The 19,043-nt window shown below is 45.6% G+C and overlaps 1 protein-coding gene across 9 annotated transcripts in view; it reads left to right on the top strand.

Moving 5' to 3' along the window:
* The window catches only part of LOC118369141 (actin-binding LIM protein 2), a 121,731-nt gene that overhangs the window by 86,284 nt on the left and 16,404 nt on the right, over positions 1-19,043 (top strand). For 8 of the 9 annotated variants that reach the window (XM_052495759.1, XM_052495756.1, XM_052495753.1 and 5 more), the window contains exons 3-11: positions 5,048-5,231; positions 7,948-8,060; positions 8,352-8,478; positions 9,909-10,002; positions 15,146-15,233; positions 15,948-16,006; positions 16,683-16,724; positions 17,466-17,543; positions 18,238-18,381. In XM_052495759.1, the coding sequence (XP_052351719.1) occupies positions 5,125-5,231; positions 7,948-8,060; positions 8,352-8,478; positions 9,909-10,002; positions 15,146-15,233; positions 15,948-16,006; positions 16,683-16,724; positions 17,466-17,543; positions 18,238-18,381 (852 nt within the window). In that variant the 5' untranslated portion in view covers positions 5,048-5,124. The remainder of the gene's footprint in view (positions 1-5,047; positions 5,232-7,947; positions 8,061-8,351; positions 8,479-9,908; positions 10,003-15,145; positions 15,234-15,947; positions 16,007-16,682; positions 16,725-17,465; positions 17,544-18,237; positions 18,382-19,043) is intronic. The other variant, XM_052495757.1, reaches the window with a different exon arrangement.

Below are 19,043 nucleotides of genomic sequence, written 5' to 3'. Positions count from 1 at the left end.
TGTTGGCTAATATTATTTGGCTCTTTCAAGCCGTTTTGGGTTGTCAATGTGCCACAATGCATTGTGAAAATGTTAAAGCATTGTTCTGAACTCATGACATGGTTTCTGGTTAGCAAAATGTTGCATCGACATGCAGAAAAAGGAATAATAGCCTGCTGTCGGTAGTCATAGAAACAATTAGGCTAAACCAATTTATGTTATTTTGTTCGGGTAATGGATCGGCTCGTGGAACTCATTAGAGGCGGCTTCTTTCTTCAATATAATCATTAATTCAGAAGGTTAAACCCATAGGTCTTCAGTGAATTCAATTAAATGACCAGGATCATTTTTTGTTAGGTTGTAATAATCCCATGCCTTCTGGGGATTTGATCAAATCCAAAAGTTTGGGGCGGAGTTAAGGAAGTTGGTTGTCAGAAGTATTACGATGGAAAGGTATGTTTACTCCGTCTGTCTGCACATTTCAAGACGTGGCATGTGAGGGTGCAGGGAGATATGTGCGGATTAACTTGGTCAAAACATTTCTTTATTCAAGGCGATCAGAAAGAATGTAGGTGCTTATTTATCGAGATCCAGAGATGAGTGAGTCACTCAGCTTTAGGCTGACAAAATAGCCTACTAAATAGGCCAAGCCTAAACGGATACATTAAATTGCCTAAATAAACTAGTGACAAGCCAAATGAAATAGCCCAGGTCTTGAAAATACGGGCAACCTTTTTCCGTCCTTATACCCCCCGCTTGGACCTTCATTCCGTTTCTTCTTCACGTCATCAAAAAAGGACTCCATGTTTCAGAAACTCACTCTACATAGAGGGGCAAGTCAGTCTCTCCACACTGTGGTAAATAAAACTAGTTTGTAATCTTCAAATTCTTACTGTCTGATTTTCGAGGGGGGGAGAAACCCGAAAGCAACACCGAAAGCATAACCAGCGTTCTAACTCCCACTTGTGATAGTGTGACGCAATGGTCGGAATGAGCAATTTACCACAACATGCCGCTATCTACCACAAAGTGTCGGAGCATAACCTCGCCACTTTTAATTGAGGAACCAATGTACCTGACCTGCGTTTTTTGTGGGGTCGACCTGGGAAATCATCAACATCATCACCATGAGCCTGCATCACTGTAATGGCTGACTCCACTTCCCTGACATTTCCCCCTTCCTTATACAGATAAATCCTTTCTGGCGTGGTCTGTGGTCTGTGGTCTGTGGGCGACCATCTGCTGCAGGTATACATATCAATCTGTGAAAGACAAGCCTGCTGTAGACTTAGGGCCTTTTCACTCTCTTTTTCTCTCTCTCTCTCTTTCCCTCTCTCAGGAGAGAGCGAGCGAGAGACCGAGAGAGAGAAACAGAAGCGAGCGAGATGTCGGTTTCAGGTTACCCGCGCTGCTGGCAGAGGGTCAGGTGGCTCTAGGGTGGCGCCAGGATTGAAACACTCCTTATAGTTGTTTCCTAATTCCTCTGGTCCCTTTAGGGACCTGGATCAAAGAGAGGGAGGTAGGAGGAATGCTCTGTAGAGGACTGACTGATAGCATAGTTTCACAGTTCAACCCGGTTGCATAAAGAGAAGCACAACTATAGACGGTCTCCAAACCTAGAATAGAACCACTGTATCAACTCACAGACCTACAAGCGACACAAACTGTTGTCACCACATCACACAGCACATTGTGTTATGTACAGTATGTTCCCTCGTAATGAACCCTTTCTAGCCCAATCACTCAAAGACGTGTTGGAAACAATGCTTGTTGCCTCATGTCCGGCAGCTTCCAGGTTTACCCGGCTGGGCCAGAGTGTTATGATCTTATTCAGGACAAGGTTCACATGCAAGCACGCACGCACACACACACACACACACATGCACACAAAGGCAACTCTGGACAGGGTTCACGCATTGTCATCCCACAGGCCCGGATATTAGAAAGCAGGCTGCATGTGCCACATTCTAGGGTGGCTCCGACCAATGAGGATTCGAGCTTCTATTGGAAAATATGTCCACCACTTCCTGAGCAACATTCAATGGTTATTGTTTGGCAGCTCTTTTATTGGGATGGTGCTTCCCTGGGTCAGGTTGCTTAAAGGTTGTCAGAAGGTTGTAAAGAAGTTGCAGTGGGCCACAAGGATTCCCCTGGTGTAACACGGAGCAGCTGAAACATCACTCTTTCTTCCTCTCCTTCCCTTCTGAGAAAAGAGGGAGTGAAAAGAAAGGAACTCACTTTGTTTTATTAAATGACTGGAGAAGGGATTGAGCTTTCCAGCAGGCGTGTCCAGGGAGGGACGTCAAGGGGGTTTTGTGTATTGTGTGTTGTTGCCATGGTTAATTTATTGTTTCTGTGGTTATTAGGTTCGACAGAGACAGAGAGAGACAGAGACAGAGAGACAGACAGAGAGACAGAGAGACAGAGAGAGACAGAGAGAGACAGAGAGACAGAGACAGAGAGACAGAGACAGAGAGACAGAGACAGAGAGACATAGAGACAGAGAGAGACAGAGAGAGACAGAGAGACAGAGACAGAGAGACAGAGACAGAGACAGAGAGACAGACAGAGAGACAGAGAGACAGAGAGAGACAGAGACAGAGAGAGACAGAGAGAGACAGAGAGACAGAGACAGAGAGACAGAGAGACAGAGACAGAGAGACATAGACAGAGAGACAGAGACAGAGAGACATAGAGACAGAGAGAGACAGAGAGAGACAGAGAGACAGAGACAGAGAGACAGAGAGACAGAGACAGAGAGACAGACAGAGAGACAGAGAGACAGAGAGAGACAGAGACAGAGAGACAGACAGAGAGACAGAGACAGAGAGACAGACAGAGAGACAGAGAGACAGAGAGAGACAGAGAGACAGAGAGACAGAGACAGAGAGACAGACAGAGAGACAGAGACAGAGAGACAGACAGAGAGACAGAGACAGAGAGACAGACAGAGAGACAGAGAGACAGAGAGGAGAGTTTCAAGTTGTATTAGTTGTATGTACAGGATACACATGGGGCTCTATTTTAACAAACCTAACGCGATGGTAAATCTAAGTGCAGGCACTAGCGCTACAGGTTCGGGGTGGGGGGGGGGGTGGGGGGGGTCAGAAATCTTTTTGCTATTTTCACCATCACAATTATCGGCGCACTTGCTGGGGTTGGCGTGAAGGGCTGGGTTTTGATGACTATTTACGGCCTTTTATGTATTCCCTTGGAATCAACTCCAATTCCAATGTTAGTCCGTAATGTGTTAAATGGCTTACGGAAACGAAATAACAAAATGTAGACCTACCTTTGCTGAATTTTTATATATAAAAAAAACTTGAACCCATTTGCAGTCCACATTCTTCTCAGTAATTACATGGCTCCAATGGCAGTCACACTGATGTAGGGGCGAGGCCTACTGTACATTGAATTATAGCTGAGCATGGACATGCCAAACATTGTCAAGAAGAAAGATGAAATGAATTATTGATAAGGCCTAAAAAGAGAAGAAATCAATTGTAATCCAAACGAAACAGCGTATATCACACTTACAGGCACCATCATTTCTCTCAGTGGGCATATAATGTTAAAACGACACAGACTATGGAGGGTTTTACGCACATCCACACTTTTCACAGTAGCTGGACAAAGATCCAAAATGAATAGAATGTCCACTCGCTGTTATACTGCTCCCGAATAGACCTGTGTTTTATGACCACAATCGGAACCGTCTTACAGATCAGAGGACAAGCCCCACGGACGTTGTCATTATCAAACCCGGAAGGTGAATCGTTCTAATATGTTTGGTTGTCGTAAAAATGAGACGGAAAACGAGCTATTTTGACAGGTTACGGACGGCTCTTAAATACAAGGTTCCCCGGTATTCACCGAGGTACTCATCTCTCGTTTCATAAAGGGCCTGGACACATAGCCTCACATCGTCGCGGAAGGGGTTTTGCGGATGTCCAAAACGGGACCTGCATGGCTAAAACAATGTGGGCCTGCCTACGATGCATAGATACAAAAGGGGAATGTCAGGTCACTGTTTTACTCCTCGCAAACTTGATATTTTAATAAAGCTTTGGGTTTTTAAGATGACTTTCCAGTCGGTCTCAGGAGCCAAACCCTTTATCGACAGATTTGACTCATGTGATTGCATTGGGCAAGACATAATAAGTCGTAATTAAGAGGAGTGGAGGCTATGCTTGGTTTTTAATCAAATAAATGAAATGGGGAAAGACGTTCCTTTTCTATGTTTCTAAATATGTCAATATTCATGCCCATAACCAACTGTTTTACCATTAAAACCAGCTTTTGGTTGGTCTTAAATATCCCCGTCAGTGCTGCCTGAAATTGGCACTTTGGATCATGTTTTTAAGGACACACCTCTAATATTTCCACCCCACAAACGAGCTGATATAAGATGGGTAAATTGCTGATCCTGGCATTAAAGCTGGAAAATGCCAGTGCACCAGTTTTTACATGGTGAAATTGCTAACTAACACTAGTGGCCCCTTAACACCAGCCGAAAATAGAGCTCATGGTTTTCAACGTCCAACAATTTATAGTACAATATTTACACATGTATCAGGGAAGGGTGGATTGGGGGGAAATTTTTTAAATTGTACAGTATTAGCAACAGTAAGTAAGAGTATCAGAATTTGTGATGTGTGTGTACTGTAGCATGAATGTATATGTGTGTGTGCGTGTATGCCTGTGTGTGTGTGTGTATGCCTGTGTGTGTGTGTGTGTGTGTGTGTGTGTATGCCTGTGTGTGTGTATGCCTGTGTGTGTGTGTGAAAACAAGAGGATGTGTAGAACAGGCTCTTGCGTAGAACAATGTTCGTCCTATGACTTGTTCCAGACTGTCACTCAAGCTCTCGGAGCTCAGTGTTGGTGTTATCTACTGTGTCCTTATCCCCCTCTCTTCTTTGGGCCTCTCCTCGTGAATTTCAGCTAGAGTTAGCCATCTGTACCACCCCCTCATGCAATTTAGCCCTCATGACAACACACTGCTGTCTTTGATCCTATGTCTAATTGTGTTCACCTCTCTTTCTCTCCTCCTTCCCCCCCTTCCGTGCAGTGTGTGGCGTTGACCTGGCCCAAGGGGGGTTCTTTGTGCGCCAGGGGGAGTACATCTGCACCCTGGACTACCAGCGGATGTACGGCACGCGCTGCTTCAGCTGTGAGGAGTTCATCGAGGGAGAGGTGGTGTCGGCCCTGGGCAAGACCTACCACCCACGCTGCTTCGTCTGCGCCAGCTGCAAGTAAGAGACACACACACTCCTTGCATGCGTACATACACGATGGCAGACACACACACACAGGGGTGGGGGTGGGGACACACACATCACCAACAGTGGTGGAGACACACGCGAGGGCATGCACCCCTAAGGGATACTCAGACACACAGACAGATGGGTGCCCACATTCAACTGGGCATGTGGACGCTTTGAAGAAACTCCCAATACCGTAGTTTGACCTACAATTCCTAACTCATTCAAATTGAATACTGTATGTGTGTATACTGTATGTGTGTGTGGGAAAGTGGTGTGGTTTTATCAGGCCTTGGAAGGTAACGGGAGCCTCTTTCGCACTGAAGCAGGAATGTTAAGTGTGTGGTCAGGAACTCGCAGGCCACTTATTTCTAGAGCAGTGTTAGGTTTCCCACGGAGTGTGTGTGTGTGTGTGTTTGTGTGTGTGTGCGCCTGGGTGGGTGGGTGGGTTGTGCATGTGCCACGTGTTTGTGTCATACACAGTGTTCTTGTGTGGGATTTGAGGGTGCAACATGATCCGCAATTCCTTGGTCCAAAAACATCTGATTAGTGTTAGCACTCTACCCACCTCTCTCTCTCTCTCTAATGATCAAAGTCCAGAAAATAGTCGCTATGTGTTATTGCGGGTGTAGCAAAATGCTTGTGGTCCTAGCTCCAACAGTGCAGTGGTATCTAACAATTCACAACAATACACACAAATCTAAATGTGAAATAATGGAATTAAGAAATATATAAATATTAGGACGAGCAATGTCAGAGTTGCATTGACTAAAATACTGTAGAATAAAGTATATACATATGAGATGAGTAAAGCAGCATGTAAGCATTATTAAAGTGACTAGTGTTCCATTATTAAAGTGACTAGTGTTCCATTATCAAAGTGACCAGTGTTCCATTATTAAAGTGACCAGTGTTCCATTATTAAAGTGACTAGTGTTCCATTATTAAAGTGACCAGTGTTCCATTATTAAAGTGACTAGTGTTCCATTATTAAAGTGGCCAGTGATTCCATGTCTATGTACATAGGGCAGCAGCCTCTAAGGTGCAGGGTCGAGTAACCGGGTGGTAGCCGGCTAGTGATGGCTATTTAACAGTCTGATGGCCTTGAGATAGAAGCTGTTTTTCAGTCTCTCTGTCCCAGCTTTGATGCACCTGTACTGACCTCGCCTTCTGGATGATAGCGGGGTGAACAGGCCGTGGCTCAGGAATATATACAGGAATATATACATATTCTGTTGATTTCTTTTCCCTTTTGTACTTCAACTATTTGCACATTGTTACAACACTGTATATACTGTAGCCATACTATGACATTTGAAATGTCTCTATTCTTCTGAAGATTTTGTGAGTGTAATGTTTTCTGTTTGTTTCTAACTGTTTATTTGACTTTTGTTCATGATCTATTTCACTTGCTTTGGCAATGTAAACGCATGTTTCCCCTGCCAATAAAGCCGTTTGAATTGAACTGAGAGGGCGATAGAGAGATACTCCTGCAGAGGTCGAGGTGTTGTCTGTGGCTTGGCCTGAGAAAACATTGTTAGTCCAGACTTCACAGCAGTATGTGTGTGTGTGTGTGTGGGAGGACGGGGGGTCTGCCTTCTTACTCTTAAACCTCGGTAGCCTGGCTGTGACAGTGTGACAGTGTCAATGTCGTTGGGGATATGAAAGTGTGTACGTACGTATGTGCGTTTGCGAGTGTGTCCACATTCTTGCACATGTGCGTGTCTCCTTATTCTTGACCTTCCACTTAGTCTGGCTGTGACAGTGTGACAGTGTAGTCCTAGATACCAGTGCTTTCTCCGTAGGGGTGTTGCATAGAGCAATGGGTGATAAACACAGCGTTATATCAGCTCTCACCGACTTCTTCCATGACTTTTATTTCTTATTCTTATTCGTATTTTTGCATTTTTTTTTAACTGCGTTGTTGGTCAGGGGCTCGTAAGGAAGCATTTCACTCTTGTATTCACTGTTGTATTCGGCGCATGTGACTCACAAAATGTGATTTGATTCGATTCAGCCAAGGCAACACGAGTACCCACTGACAAATCTGTCTTAGGTGACAGGTACACTTCACTGACTGGCTATAGCCAGCAAACTAGCTAGATCATAGAGCTCATTGTCTGCATATGAGTGATCATTATTGACATACATGTTTATTCCCCAGACATACGAGTGTCGAATCACATCACGCCAGTATCATTTGTTTCAACTCATAAAAGCCATGTCTGTAGCATGTGTTTTGCCCTGAGCCGTCGTTCTTTTCTTTTTGTCCCCGATCGATGTCACCCTAGCATTCTGCGGACCCGGAAATGGCGTCTTCGTAAAAGGAAGTAGAAATGACAGCCAAAATGTAGTGGAAGCAAGACACATTTTTTTGTTGTTGATGCTCATGAAGCCTTAATTAGTGGTATGTGGTATGGTTTATATGGAGACATTTTCCAGGCACCTTCAATTCTGCAGTGTCATGACAGACATTCTTCAGTAATACTGCTCCCTTCTAGGACGTTATGTGTGGAAATGTGTTCATTGTTTGTGTTCGGGGCTACATCTCGCATAATCTGACATTTCAAACACAACACAAACGAAAGCACATTTTAGTGTCCACGGAGATAGTGCATTCTGTTGAGTGACCTGAATCTCTGTGCTATTGTGACATCGTACTTGCGTTGTGAACTGATGGTGTCTTGCGTTGTCTGTTGATTGATAGACAGCCGTTCCCTGCCGGTGACCGCGTGACGTTTAACGGTAAAGAGTGTATCTGCCAAAACTGTACAGAGCCCCTGCCTGCCAACAGCCCTGCTCCCATACAGGCTGTCCACAGTAAGTCACCCTACATTACACTACACATCCTCATCTTTCTTCTCACTATCACTCTCCCTCAATCTACATAGCCTATACAGTATATACTGTATCTCTTGCTCCATCACTTCCTAACACTTTCCAGTCTGTGTCTTTCTCTCCTCCTGATACATCTCTATATTTATACCGGTGTCTTCCTCTCCCATTCCCTATCTCTCTTTCCCTCGCCCCCCTCTCTGTCTCTCTCTCTCTGACTCTCTCACTCTCTCTCTCTCCCTTCTCTCTCTGCCCACCCCCTTCTCCCCCATGTAGACTGCTGTGGCTGTGGGAAGGAGTTTAAGAACGAGCAGTCCCTGGTAGCGCTGGACAAACACTGGCACCTGGGCTGCTTCAAGTGTAAGGTGTGCAACAAGGTGCTCAACGCAGAGTACATCAGCAAGTGAGTCCCTCGTGACCTTAACACCCCCTCAACACCACCTTTTGAAAAGTGTAGCTTGGTCAAGAAAACCTTTTGATTTCATCTCATTTGAACATTCTGTCATAAGGAGCACATGCCGAACTTCATAAATAACACCTTTTTCCCCATCTCAAAAGTAACAGGTTTGGCCGTAACAGGGTTGACCGTAACAGGGTGGACGAGTTCATCTTAAATCAGCTACATATCCCCTCGTGACAGGGAGAATGGACGCTTGTTGTGTGAAACAGGGAGTTTGCGGTTGAATGCAAGCTTCACAAAAATGGTTCTATTGTAAAACATTTCCAGCCTGTCTATCGATGGGTAACATGGTTGATGTGTTCCGGTTGACCCGCTCAGTTCTCCACCATAAAACACCGAAAAATGGCCGAAAAGAGTAGAACCGGCTCACCAGCTCTTCCACTATGATTTGACTATTAGATGTTCACTGTTTCACCATATTAAAACGAGAGTTCAGTACACGTCACAGGGTTGACCTTAGAATGAGGGACAGACGTAAAATGAATCACTCATCACATTAAATCAATTATCATCTTCAGAAAGGACTTTGTCAAAGCCGGAAAAATAACTCGGGCTTTATAATGACAGTGAAAACTTTGAGAAATTGTGCGGTTAAGTGGGTTAAAATCTCCCCGTGAGTCACAGAGTGACAGGACAACATGTTGAATTTTGCCACTTTAGCAAATCTTTATTCATGTATAAAAAATCGAATTGATTGAATTCTCCATGTTGTCTAAATGAAAGGGCACGTCATTTAATATAACAAACTTCAAATATCAAAGGGACACCCAAAGGCAGTCGTTTCGTGGAACAACCCCTCAGCAGCCTGTTCCCTCGGCCCTTAACACCTTCTCAGGAGCACCACATCCCAACCCAACACCTGTCCCTTCCGAACCACACCTCTCAGCCTTACAGGTGGTATCCCAAATGGCACCCTATCCCCTACACAGTGCCCTATCTTTGACCGGTCAAAAGGAGTGCACCGTATAGGGAACAAGCCATTGAAAAAAAGAGTGGAGAGAGTGAGTGAGTGAGCAATGATTTTTTTCTCGGTGCTCACAATTCTTTCCTCGTCTCTGTGTGTGTTCCCAAGTAGCACCCGATGGGCCCTGGTCAATAGTAGTACACTATACAGGGAAAATAGGGTGCCATTTCGGACAACATCTCTCTCTTGGGTTTCCATCTATTTTCACAGTTCCAGACGATGCTGGACCTGATATGTGACGTGCGTTACTACGCAATTCAAGATAGCTCTCGTTCTGTGTCGGTTTGTGTCACTCTCTCTCTCTTTCTCTCCGATAGCAGCTGTCCGAAGCGTCCGAAGGTCACGCAGTATGTATTGAAAGCTGACGGAGGGGGATCTCTGACGTGTGTGTGTGTGTGTGTTGTACTAGGGATGGGATCCCCTACTGCGAGGTGGACTACCATGCCATGTACGGCATCCAGTGTGACAGCTGCAAGAAGTACATCACCGGCAAAGTACTGGAGGTAGGACGCGTTATAACACCTATATGTCACTTTTTATCTGCCGACGGAGGGATGGAAGGATAGATGTGTGAAGTGGAGGTACGAATCAACCCACCTTAGGTCTCAGCTGTCGTTTATGGATGGAACCGCATGGCTACACATGGATCTGTTTGTGGTGGAGCCACGCATTAACGCATCCACACGACGGCGTTTCCCCCGGTGTCGACGTCCCCCTGGGCTCGCCACTGTTGCATTTGCGCCGGCTCAGTATGGTTATTCACTCTTATCCACAGACACGTTTCCAATCCGTTAGCGTTCACAGTACTGCATCTCTGCCATGTCTGTGACAGTAAGACTCCGGGTAGGAGTGTACCATAGGCACAGATCTAGGATCCGCTTACCCTCTTCCAATCGTCACCTCGACCATTCGCGGGAGAAACACTAAACTGACCTTAGATCAATGTCTAGCGATACCTAAGCCACGTTAGCCTGTTGTCCTGTGGGACTAGACTATAGATATCCCGTATCTATGGCTGCATGTTTAGTTCACTCTATCTCTCCCTCCTGGGTATCCCCTCATTTCACTCTTTTCTCTCTCTTTCTCTGGGCTAATGGCTTTGACACCTTCCACTCTCCCCCTCTCTCTCTCTCACTCTCCCCCCTCTCTCTCAGAGAATGACAGGAAGGGAAAAAGAGAGACGGAGAAAGAGAAAGAAAGAAAAACAGGAGAAGAAATCAATGAGAGATGTGAGATGACTTCAGTGGAAAAGAGGTCTCGTTTTACACCGGTGGAGTGGAGGGTCACAGGATACTCTCTCAGCGGGGAGGGAAGTCGGGTAACAGGGGTAGGCCCTAGCTCTAAGAGGGGGTCTTGGCCACACTCCCTGTAACCCTCATTGACGAGGACACAAATATGGAAGCGCAAACAATGATCCCCCCCTTATCCCGCTCCTGCTCTCTCACATCCCTCTCTCTCTCTCACCTCTCTCTCACCTCTCTCACACGCTCTCCTTTCATAAACATGTATCCGGTTGCCAGGCTCTGAGAGACTGGCGAAAACATAAGACACATAAGAAATATAATGAGCGCGCGTGTCTCTTTCATCTTGCATAGCATTACATCATCACACAGAATACATAAGAGACACACAGTAGGCCTGTATGTAATTGTCCCGGATATGTGCTTCAGCTGCTGCGGCCTGCCAACCTCAATCAAATCAGTCACAACTGAATAGCTGTGAGGCGTCTGCGGGGGGCGGGGTGTGGGGAGGGTACGTTTTTGTTTGTGTGTGTGTGTGTGTCACAGGGCTACTGCACAACAATGTGCGTAGGGAAATGTGGCTTCCTCAAGGCGGTTTAGCACACCAGCTGCAACCCCCCCCCCCCCCAAAGCAGGATCAGCAGACAGAGATAGTGAGCTCCACCCAGAGATAGCTCTGCCATCTATGGGCAGAGGGTCCCACCCAGTCAGTCACCGGGCCTGTCCTGCACTGAGGACTCTGTGGAGCCTTGCCTAGGATTCCTGCCCTGCACTGAAATGTCACAGCATTTGGGGTTGATTAACTCATTGAGCACGGGGGGGGGGGGTTAAGCCAATAGAGGGGCCTTAGGGAGGCTTAACCTGAATGGAGTTTGGGGTCTAAAGGAAGATTGGTAGAACATGAAATTGGTGGAAACGGTTGTAGTTAAATGGTCTGATTGGGGTCTAAAAAGATGTGGGTAGTATTAAATGGCTCGTGTCAAGTGGGTTTATAACTATAGAGAGTTGTGTGGACAATCCATAGAGAGAGGGTGAATAGGGTCACAGCGAGGGTTGAGGAGGTAAGAGGGAGAGAAGGATAAGGTTTTAGGGCCACAGCGAGGGTTGAGGAGGTAAGAGGGAGAGAAGGATAAGGTTTTAGGGCCACAGCGAGGGTTGAGGAGGTAAGAGGGAGAGAAGGATAAGGTTTTAGGGCCACAGTGAGGGTTGAGGAGGTAAGAGGGAGAGAAGGATAAGGTTTTAGGGCGGTGTCGATCCATGTAGGGTCGGCTGGTTTGAAGACAGGGCAGAGAGAGAAGACATTGTATTGCCCATTGTTCTCTGTGCACCCAACCACCCCTTTTCCACTGCAGTGTGTGTGTGTGTGTGTGTGTGTGTGTGTGTGTGTGTGTGTGTGTGTGTGTGTGTGTGTGTGTGTGTGTGTGTGTGTCAGCCTTGTTGCTCTACTCTGCCTCTCTTACCAAAATGCATTCTGCGATCACCTCCCCTGCCTTCCAGCCTAGTCACAAACACTGTGGGGGAGAGGAAGAGAGGAAGGCAAAGAGAGATGAATATAGATAGACGAAGGGAGGGAGAGAGAGAAAGGAAGGGAGGAGGAGAATGACGAGAAAAAGGAAAAGAGAGTAAGAGAGAGAGAGAGAAAATTGCAGACTGATTCCTGACCTGCCCTCTCGTCCCTCTAGCAGTTCAGCGTCTGGTTGCCATTCTCACTTATCAACACACCCACCCGCCACTTCAATGTCAGTAACCAAAGCACAACGGTATCAAACTCACACCTCAATTTCAAACCTCCAACACGGCAAACCATGACAAAGCCTCGTCCATAGAAAATGCCTACTCATTATTCAAAACCAAAATGCCTACTCATTATTCAAAACCAAAATGCCTACTCATAATTCAAAACCAAAATGCCTACTCATAATTCAAAACCAAAATGCCTGCTCATAATTCAAAACCAAAATGCCTACTCATAATTCAAAACCAAAATGCCTGCTCATAATTCAAAACCAAAATGCCTACTCATAATTCAAAACCAAAGTGCCTACTCATAATTCAAAGCCAAAATGCCTACTCATAATTCAAAACCAAAATGCCTACTCATAATTCAAAACCAAAATGCCTACTCATAATTCAAAGCCAAAATGCCTACTCATAATTCAAAACCAAAATGCCTACTCATAATTCAAAACCAAAATGCCTACTCATAATTCAAAACCAAAATGCCTACTCATAATTCAAAACCAAAATGCCTGCTCATAATTCAAAACCAAAATGCCTACTCATAATTCAAAACCAAAATGCCTACTCATAATTCAAAACCAAAATGCCTACTCATAATTCAAAACCAAAATGCCTGCTCATAATTCAAAACCAAAATGCCTACTCATAATTCAAAGCCAAAATGCCTGCTCATAATTCAAAACCAAACCCTGTCTAAATGCTAGCTTGCTCTCGCTCAGAGGAGACACTGTATTGTTGTTAGTGTAGCATTATCTATTTCCGTCCTCAACCCTGCCATACTTTCCTTGTTTGAATAGGGATCCAATTCCAGCCTGTTATCTCTCTCTCACTCTCTCTCTCTCACTCTCTCTCTCACTTTCTCTCTCTCACTTTCTCTCTCTCTCTGAAAAAATGCTAAACTGACTCAAGATCAGTGCCTAGGGCAGGGGTCTCATAATTCAAAACCAAAATGCCTACTCATAATTCAAAACCAAAATGCCTGCTCATAATTCAAAACCAAAATGCCTACTCATAATTCAAAACCAAAATGCCTACTCATAATTCAAAGCCAAAATGCCTACTCATAATTCAAAACCAAAATGCCTACTCATAATTCAAAACCAAAATGCCTACTCATAATTCAAAACCAAAATGCCTACTCATAATTCAAAGCCAAAATGCCTACTCATAATTCAAAACCAAAATGCCTACTCATAATTCAAAACCAAAATGCCTGCTCATAATTCAAAACCAAAATGCCTACTCATAATTCAAAACCAAAATGCCTACTCATAATTCAAAGCCAAAATGCCTACTCATAATTCAAAACCAAAATGCCTGCTCATAATTCAAAACCAAAATGCCTACTCATAATTCAAAGCCAAAATGCCTACTCATAATTCAAAACCAAAATGCCTACTCATAATTCAAAACCAAAATGCCTACTCATAATTCAAAACCAAAATGCCTGCTCATAATTCAAAGCCAAAATGCCTGCTCATAATTCAGAGAGAGAGAGAGAGAGAGAGAGAGAGAGAGAGAGAGAGAGAGAGAGAGAGAGAGAGAGAGAGAGAGAGAGAGAGAGAGAGAGAGAGAGAGAGAGAGAGAGAGAGAGAGAGAGAGAGAGAGAATGTGGTCTAGATTAAATGGAAAAAAGAGCAAAGAGTGGGGAAGGAGAGATAATGTCACGGTGTTTGCAATAAACATGTTGTATATAGAGAGAGACACATATATGGAGGCAGAAAGGGAGGGAGAGAGAGAGACAGAAACTCTCGTCAGCTAACCCTACCTAGATGCAATCCACACCATGACATCATGTCATTATGGACACATGCATCATCTCTACCACCTCCCAACAGCTCTGTGGAATTCATGAACGTGTCACGAATAGCGTGTCATCCGGCGTTAGCATCTCAATGTGAAGCCGTTCATGCCACCATGGTTATCAAACCGCATAGGTTGCTTACAGGGTGGTGGGATGGATCTCATGTCTACTAATAGAGGACGTGGCTACAATAAACATGGGTGATGTCATGTAAACACTGAGCCGGTGTTCCCTTTCAGACGCCTCGATTAGTTTCACGAAGGTTCGGATGTTCCTAACTGTAGACATAGTTAGTGATCCCATGGCCAACCCGCAGCATTATCTGCGCCGTGCGCGCCTAAACTGTAGCGTAGCTTGTACCAGAGCACCCCCTTGTGCTCAAGTTGTAGCACTGCACTTCCTTTTGTCGTCATCTTCTGACTCGGCGTCACCTTCGTCTTAATTGGATAAGCTGGCCGGATGGGAATTAGTTTTGACACGCTCTAGGGGACGTTTCAAACAGCAGTGTCAGCAGCCTGTGACACCAATACAACTGTACATCCAGGTAATGCCTCTATAAGTACTTTCTTCAAACTTGTCTTTATATGTGTTTTTTGTCTGGTTGTGGATATACTTGTGTCTGGGAATGAAGGTTATCGGTGTATTTGACGACGAGAAAAAAAAAACATCCGTCTCACATTCGAGAGGAAAGACTAAATGTTTTCTCAACCAACTGTGGATTCTTTTATTTCGCCTTTTCCCATTTGCCCCGTCCTCAGTGTTCTCCGTCTCGCTGTGGATTTCCAAGCTCGTTTCCTCGTGCTCAATGTCATTCCTGACCTTTGTAACTTTGTAACCTTTGACCTCTTGTCCCCTTGCCAGGCTGGGGAGAAACACTACCACCCGTCATGTGCCCGCTGTGCCAGGTGTGAGCAGATGTTTGGAGAGGGAGAGGAGATGTACCTGCAAGGTGGACCAACCTCTCTTCTTCTTCTCTCTGTCTCTCTCACTTTCTCTCCGTCTTTCTCTTCCCTCCCTCTCTCTCTGTTACACTCGACCCGTCTTCTCTTTCTCTCCCTCTCTCTCTGTCTCTCTCTCTCTCTCCCTCTCCCTCTTTTCACTCAGAAATGCACCCACGACCCATCCGTCAGCATGGAAACGTCCTTCACTAATAGCCCAGCTGCCATAAAACCACAGTCCATTTGCCCAGTGCTAATGAATTAGATCACAGTGTTAGTGAATCACTGAATGTCCATGGCATGAATCACCTCCCACAAAACTCAGCCTTATTATTCACCGTTCTACGGCCCTCTTTCTTATTGACTGCTCCTGGTGCACTGGAGCTGTTGGCTTGGCTCACGTCCGTGATTTACAAGAAACCTGTCTCCATCTCCCCGCGGCTTCCTTTCTGATGGCGCAGGAATTCATTTGCTATGAGTCACACGTGTATATGGGGCCGCGGGGTTGTACTCTTGCTTGCCGAACTCATGCCTCTTGGTCGGAGATACCGTGGCTGTGGGGAGAATATGACATTTGAGTGGATGCATCTCACTGTGTTCCTCACTCTCCCTCTCGCTCTCTCCCTATTTTTCTCGCTCTCTCTTCTGTCCCCTCTCTCTCTCTCTCTCTCTCTCTCTCTCTCTCTCTCTCTCTCTCTCTCTCTCTCTCTCTCTCTCTCTCTCAGGCAACTCTATCTGGCATCCTCCCTGCAGACAGGCAGCCAGACAAGAGGAGAAGAGTAAGGTGAGTTCTCTCTCTGAGACAGGATGACCACGCATCACACTGGTTCTCCACACCCAGGCTTCTCTAAAGTTAATCTCGGACACACCAGTAATGTAATTGCGTCAGATACATAATTAAGTTCTATGGGGGAAGACGTGTTGGAAAATATACTAACCAGGCTAGCAAAGTCTACAGCCCTCAATACGGAAACGCTCAGCCAGTTTTGGGCAAGTCCGTGGGCCAAATGTCCCCTCCCGTTACGAAATTGGAAAGATGCGAGCTCCTGCGAAAAATTGTGATTTGTCCAAATGATCAGTGACGGAAAACCAGCGTACCGAAACAAAGTCACTCGTTATGTCGTCGCATCCAGCAGTCTGTCGACAGATGCTACTACCATTTATGTCACGCGCATCTGTCCACAAGAGATTACTCGAAAGTAGCTCCACAGTCGAACTATGGCGAGGTCACAGTATCCAGGAGTCGTACTGATTCAAACCGTACATCACCGTGTGTCTCAAGTCAGGATTCCATCCGTAGAGAAGAAGCAGCACAACTTGACTGACTGGGACTGTGTTGATCTTGATTACCTGAACAAAGGGCACCTAATAAGTGCACTTACTGTGCAGTAAGTCAATAAGCCCAGGTCCCAGACCAGTACTCTGTCCCCTCCCCAATGTAATACACCTGTTGTTCACAGAAGCAGGTCCGGATACAGCTCAATGACGTCTCTGAGCGGCAGGTTTGTGATGCATGTGCAGCCCAGATCCCCTTACCCACCTCCAACCTCTGCATGGGCTGCCCTGACCCCTCAACCTTGACCCCCGAACGGCTTCACGCTCAGTAGCTAGCCACGCCCACAGAGCACTTACTGTACCTAGCCCGGGCCCCAGGATACTCACTTCCCCATAATCCCGTTAGGTTGATCATGTGATCCAAACACAGGAAGTGTCTTTACTGTAGTAGTATGGCAATAGCCGAGGTTTGGATCCATTCCATTTCAATTTGGGCGGTGGATTAGGTTGAAATGGAATTTAGCCCCAATTTCAACTCTTAACGGCTGAGTAGGTGGTGGTTAAACTTGACACTGATCACTGTAGCCCACCTGAGCTTCACTAATGAACAACACTATTGTGTCTGTCTGGTGTCACAGTAGCAGGAGACTGTTTTGATCACCACTACCACTGCTTTCACCTTGAATGATGCTGCATAGTGTTTTGTGACCAGAGGAGGGGTGAACGTTATCTCGAGTGTTGTTGTTATACTGCTATATGTTAACCTAGGCTCATAGTTCATCTCGAGTTCATGGCAGGGTTGTGAAATATGCTAGTCCCACAGAGAAACTCGCTGAGAGTAGCAATGTGTCGTTTTAAGTTCAAGAGAGATACATGAGAGATACATGTGTTTCTGTCTCTTTCTCTCTCCCTTTCAATCCTTTTCAGTGATAATGAGCAGAGTTAACTCCTTGTCGCCCTTGTTCCAGGTGACCAGGACCTCCTCTGAGAGCATCACCTCTGTCCCAGCCTCCAGTGCATCTGGCTCTCCCAGCAGGGTCATCTACGTAAGCGCCACCTCATCTCACCACTAGAGGGCGTCACAGGACAACAGCGGGCCACTACCCGGGGTCCTGGAGCGCAACAGTGTGTATCACAGGAGGCTGGTGAGGGGAGGACGGCTCATGATAATGGCTGGAGCAGAGCAAATGGAATGACATCAAATGCATGGGGAATGCATGTGTTTGATGTACTTGATACCATTCCACCTATTCTGTCCCAGCCATTACCACGAGCCCGTCCTCCCCAATTAAGGTGCCACCAACCTCCTGTGGTGTGTATGCAGGTTTTTATTTTATTTTTTATTTCTAGCCCAGCGTTAACACTCCTGATTCAATGACATAATATCGAGATGAATAGTTGATTAGTTGAATCACGTGTGTTAGTGATGGTCTGGAGCAAAAGCCTGCCCGGTCCTGTAGGTCTCCAGTACCAAGGTTGTCCACTGTGATCAAGTCAACAGCAAAAATATATAAGGCCCTTTTTACATCTGCAGTTGTCACAAAGTGTTTTATAGATAGCCAGCATAATACCCCAAAGAGCAAGCAATGCAATCAATCGATTGATTGATCGTCGACTGTGCTAAGTCGACGACAGTATTTCAACTGTGCTCGAGTGAATTGCCTATACCATTATCATTTTCCCATGATCAAAGTGGTTGACGTTAAAAATACTGAGCTGGCGTGTTTCTCTGTGTCCCAGGCCAAACTAGGAGATGAGATGCTGGACTACAAGGACCTTGCTGCTCTGCCAAAGATCAAGGCCATCTACAACATCGACCGGCCAGACATGCTCTCCTACGCTCCTTATGTCAGCTACCCCTCAGAGGAACGACACTACGGAGATGTAAGGGGGGACACGGGGAAGGAGCAAGGGAGCTGCGTTCTCTTTTTCTTTCTCTCTCTCCATAAGCCAACCACTGAACTGACCTTTATCCGTCAGTCTCGTGTAGCCTTACGCAGAAAATGTATCCTTCCTTCCTGTTTTAAAGGAAACTCCTTCCCTCCGTTGAATCATAGCTCTCTCCCAGCCTAGTTGACTAAAATGTCTTAAGTTGGAGTTGTTTTGCTCCTTCCCTCAACATTCCCACAACTGTAGACATTGGGAGGGGTATAGCAAGTAAGCAAGTCATACTCATTAAACCCAACGCCTAACGAATGTCAAAGTCATGCCTACAATCATGTTTGTTCGGTTAACTCATGTTACCTCAGATGATATGAGTTAATTTGACTGAAATCAAATCGGATTGTGTTCGTCACATGCATCGCAAACAACAGGTGTAGACTAAAAGTGAAATTCTTACTTACGGGCCCTTCCCAACAATGCAGAGGGAAAGACAATAAGAGAAGAAGTATAAAAAGTAAATAAAAGTCTAAATAAATACACAGTAAGTAACGATAACTTGGCAATATACAGGTGGTACCAGTACAGGGGTGGAGAGCTTTTTGAGGATCTGAGGGCCCATGCCAAATCTTTTACTCGTCTGCTTCTGTCTTCCCCTCTTTATT

The sequence above is a fragment of the Oncorhynchus keta genome, chromosome 35 (genome assembly GCF_023373465.1).
Source record: "Oncorhynchus keta strain PuntledgeMale-10-30-2019 chromosome 35, Oket_V2, whole genome shotgun sequence".
Taxonomy (NCBI): domain Eukaryota; kingdom Metazoa; phylum Chordata; class Actinopteri; order Salmoniformes; family Salmonidae; genus Oncorhynchus; species Oncorhynchus keta.
This window is presented reverse-complemented; position numbering and strand designations above follow the sequence as displayed.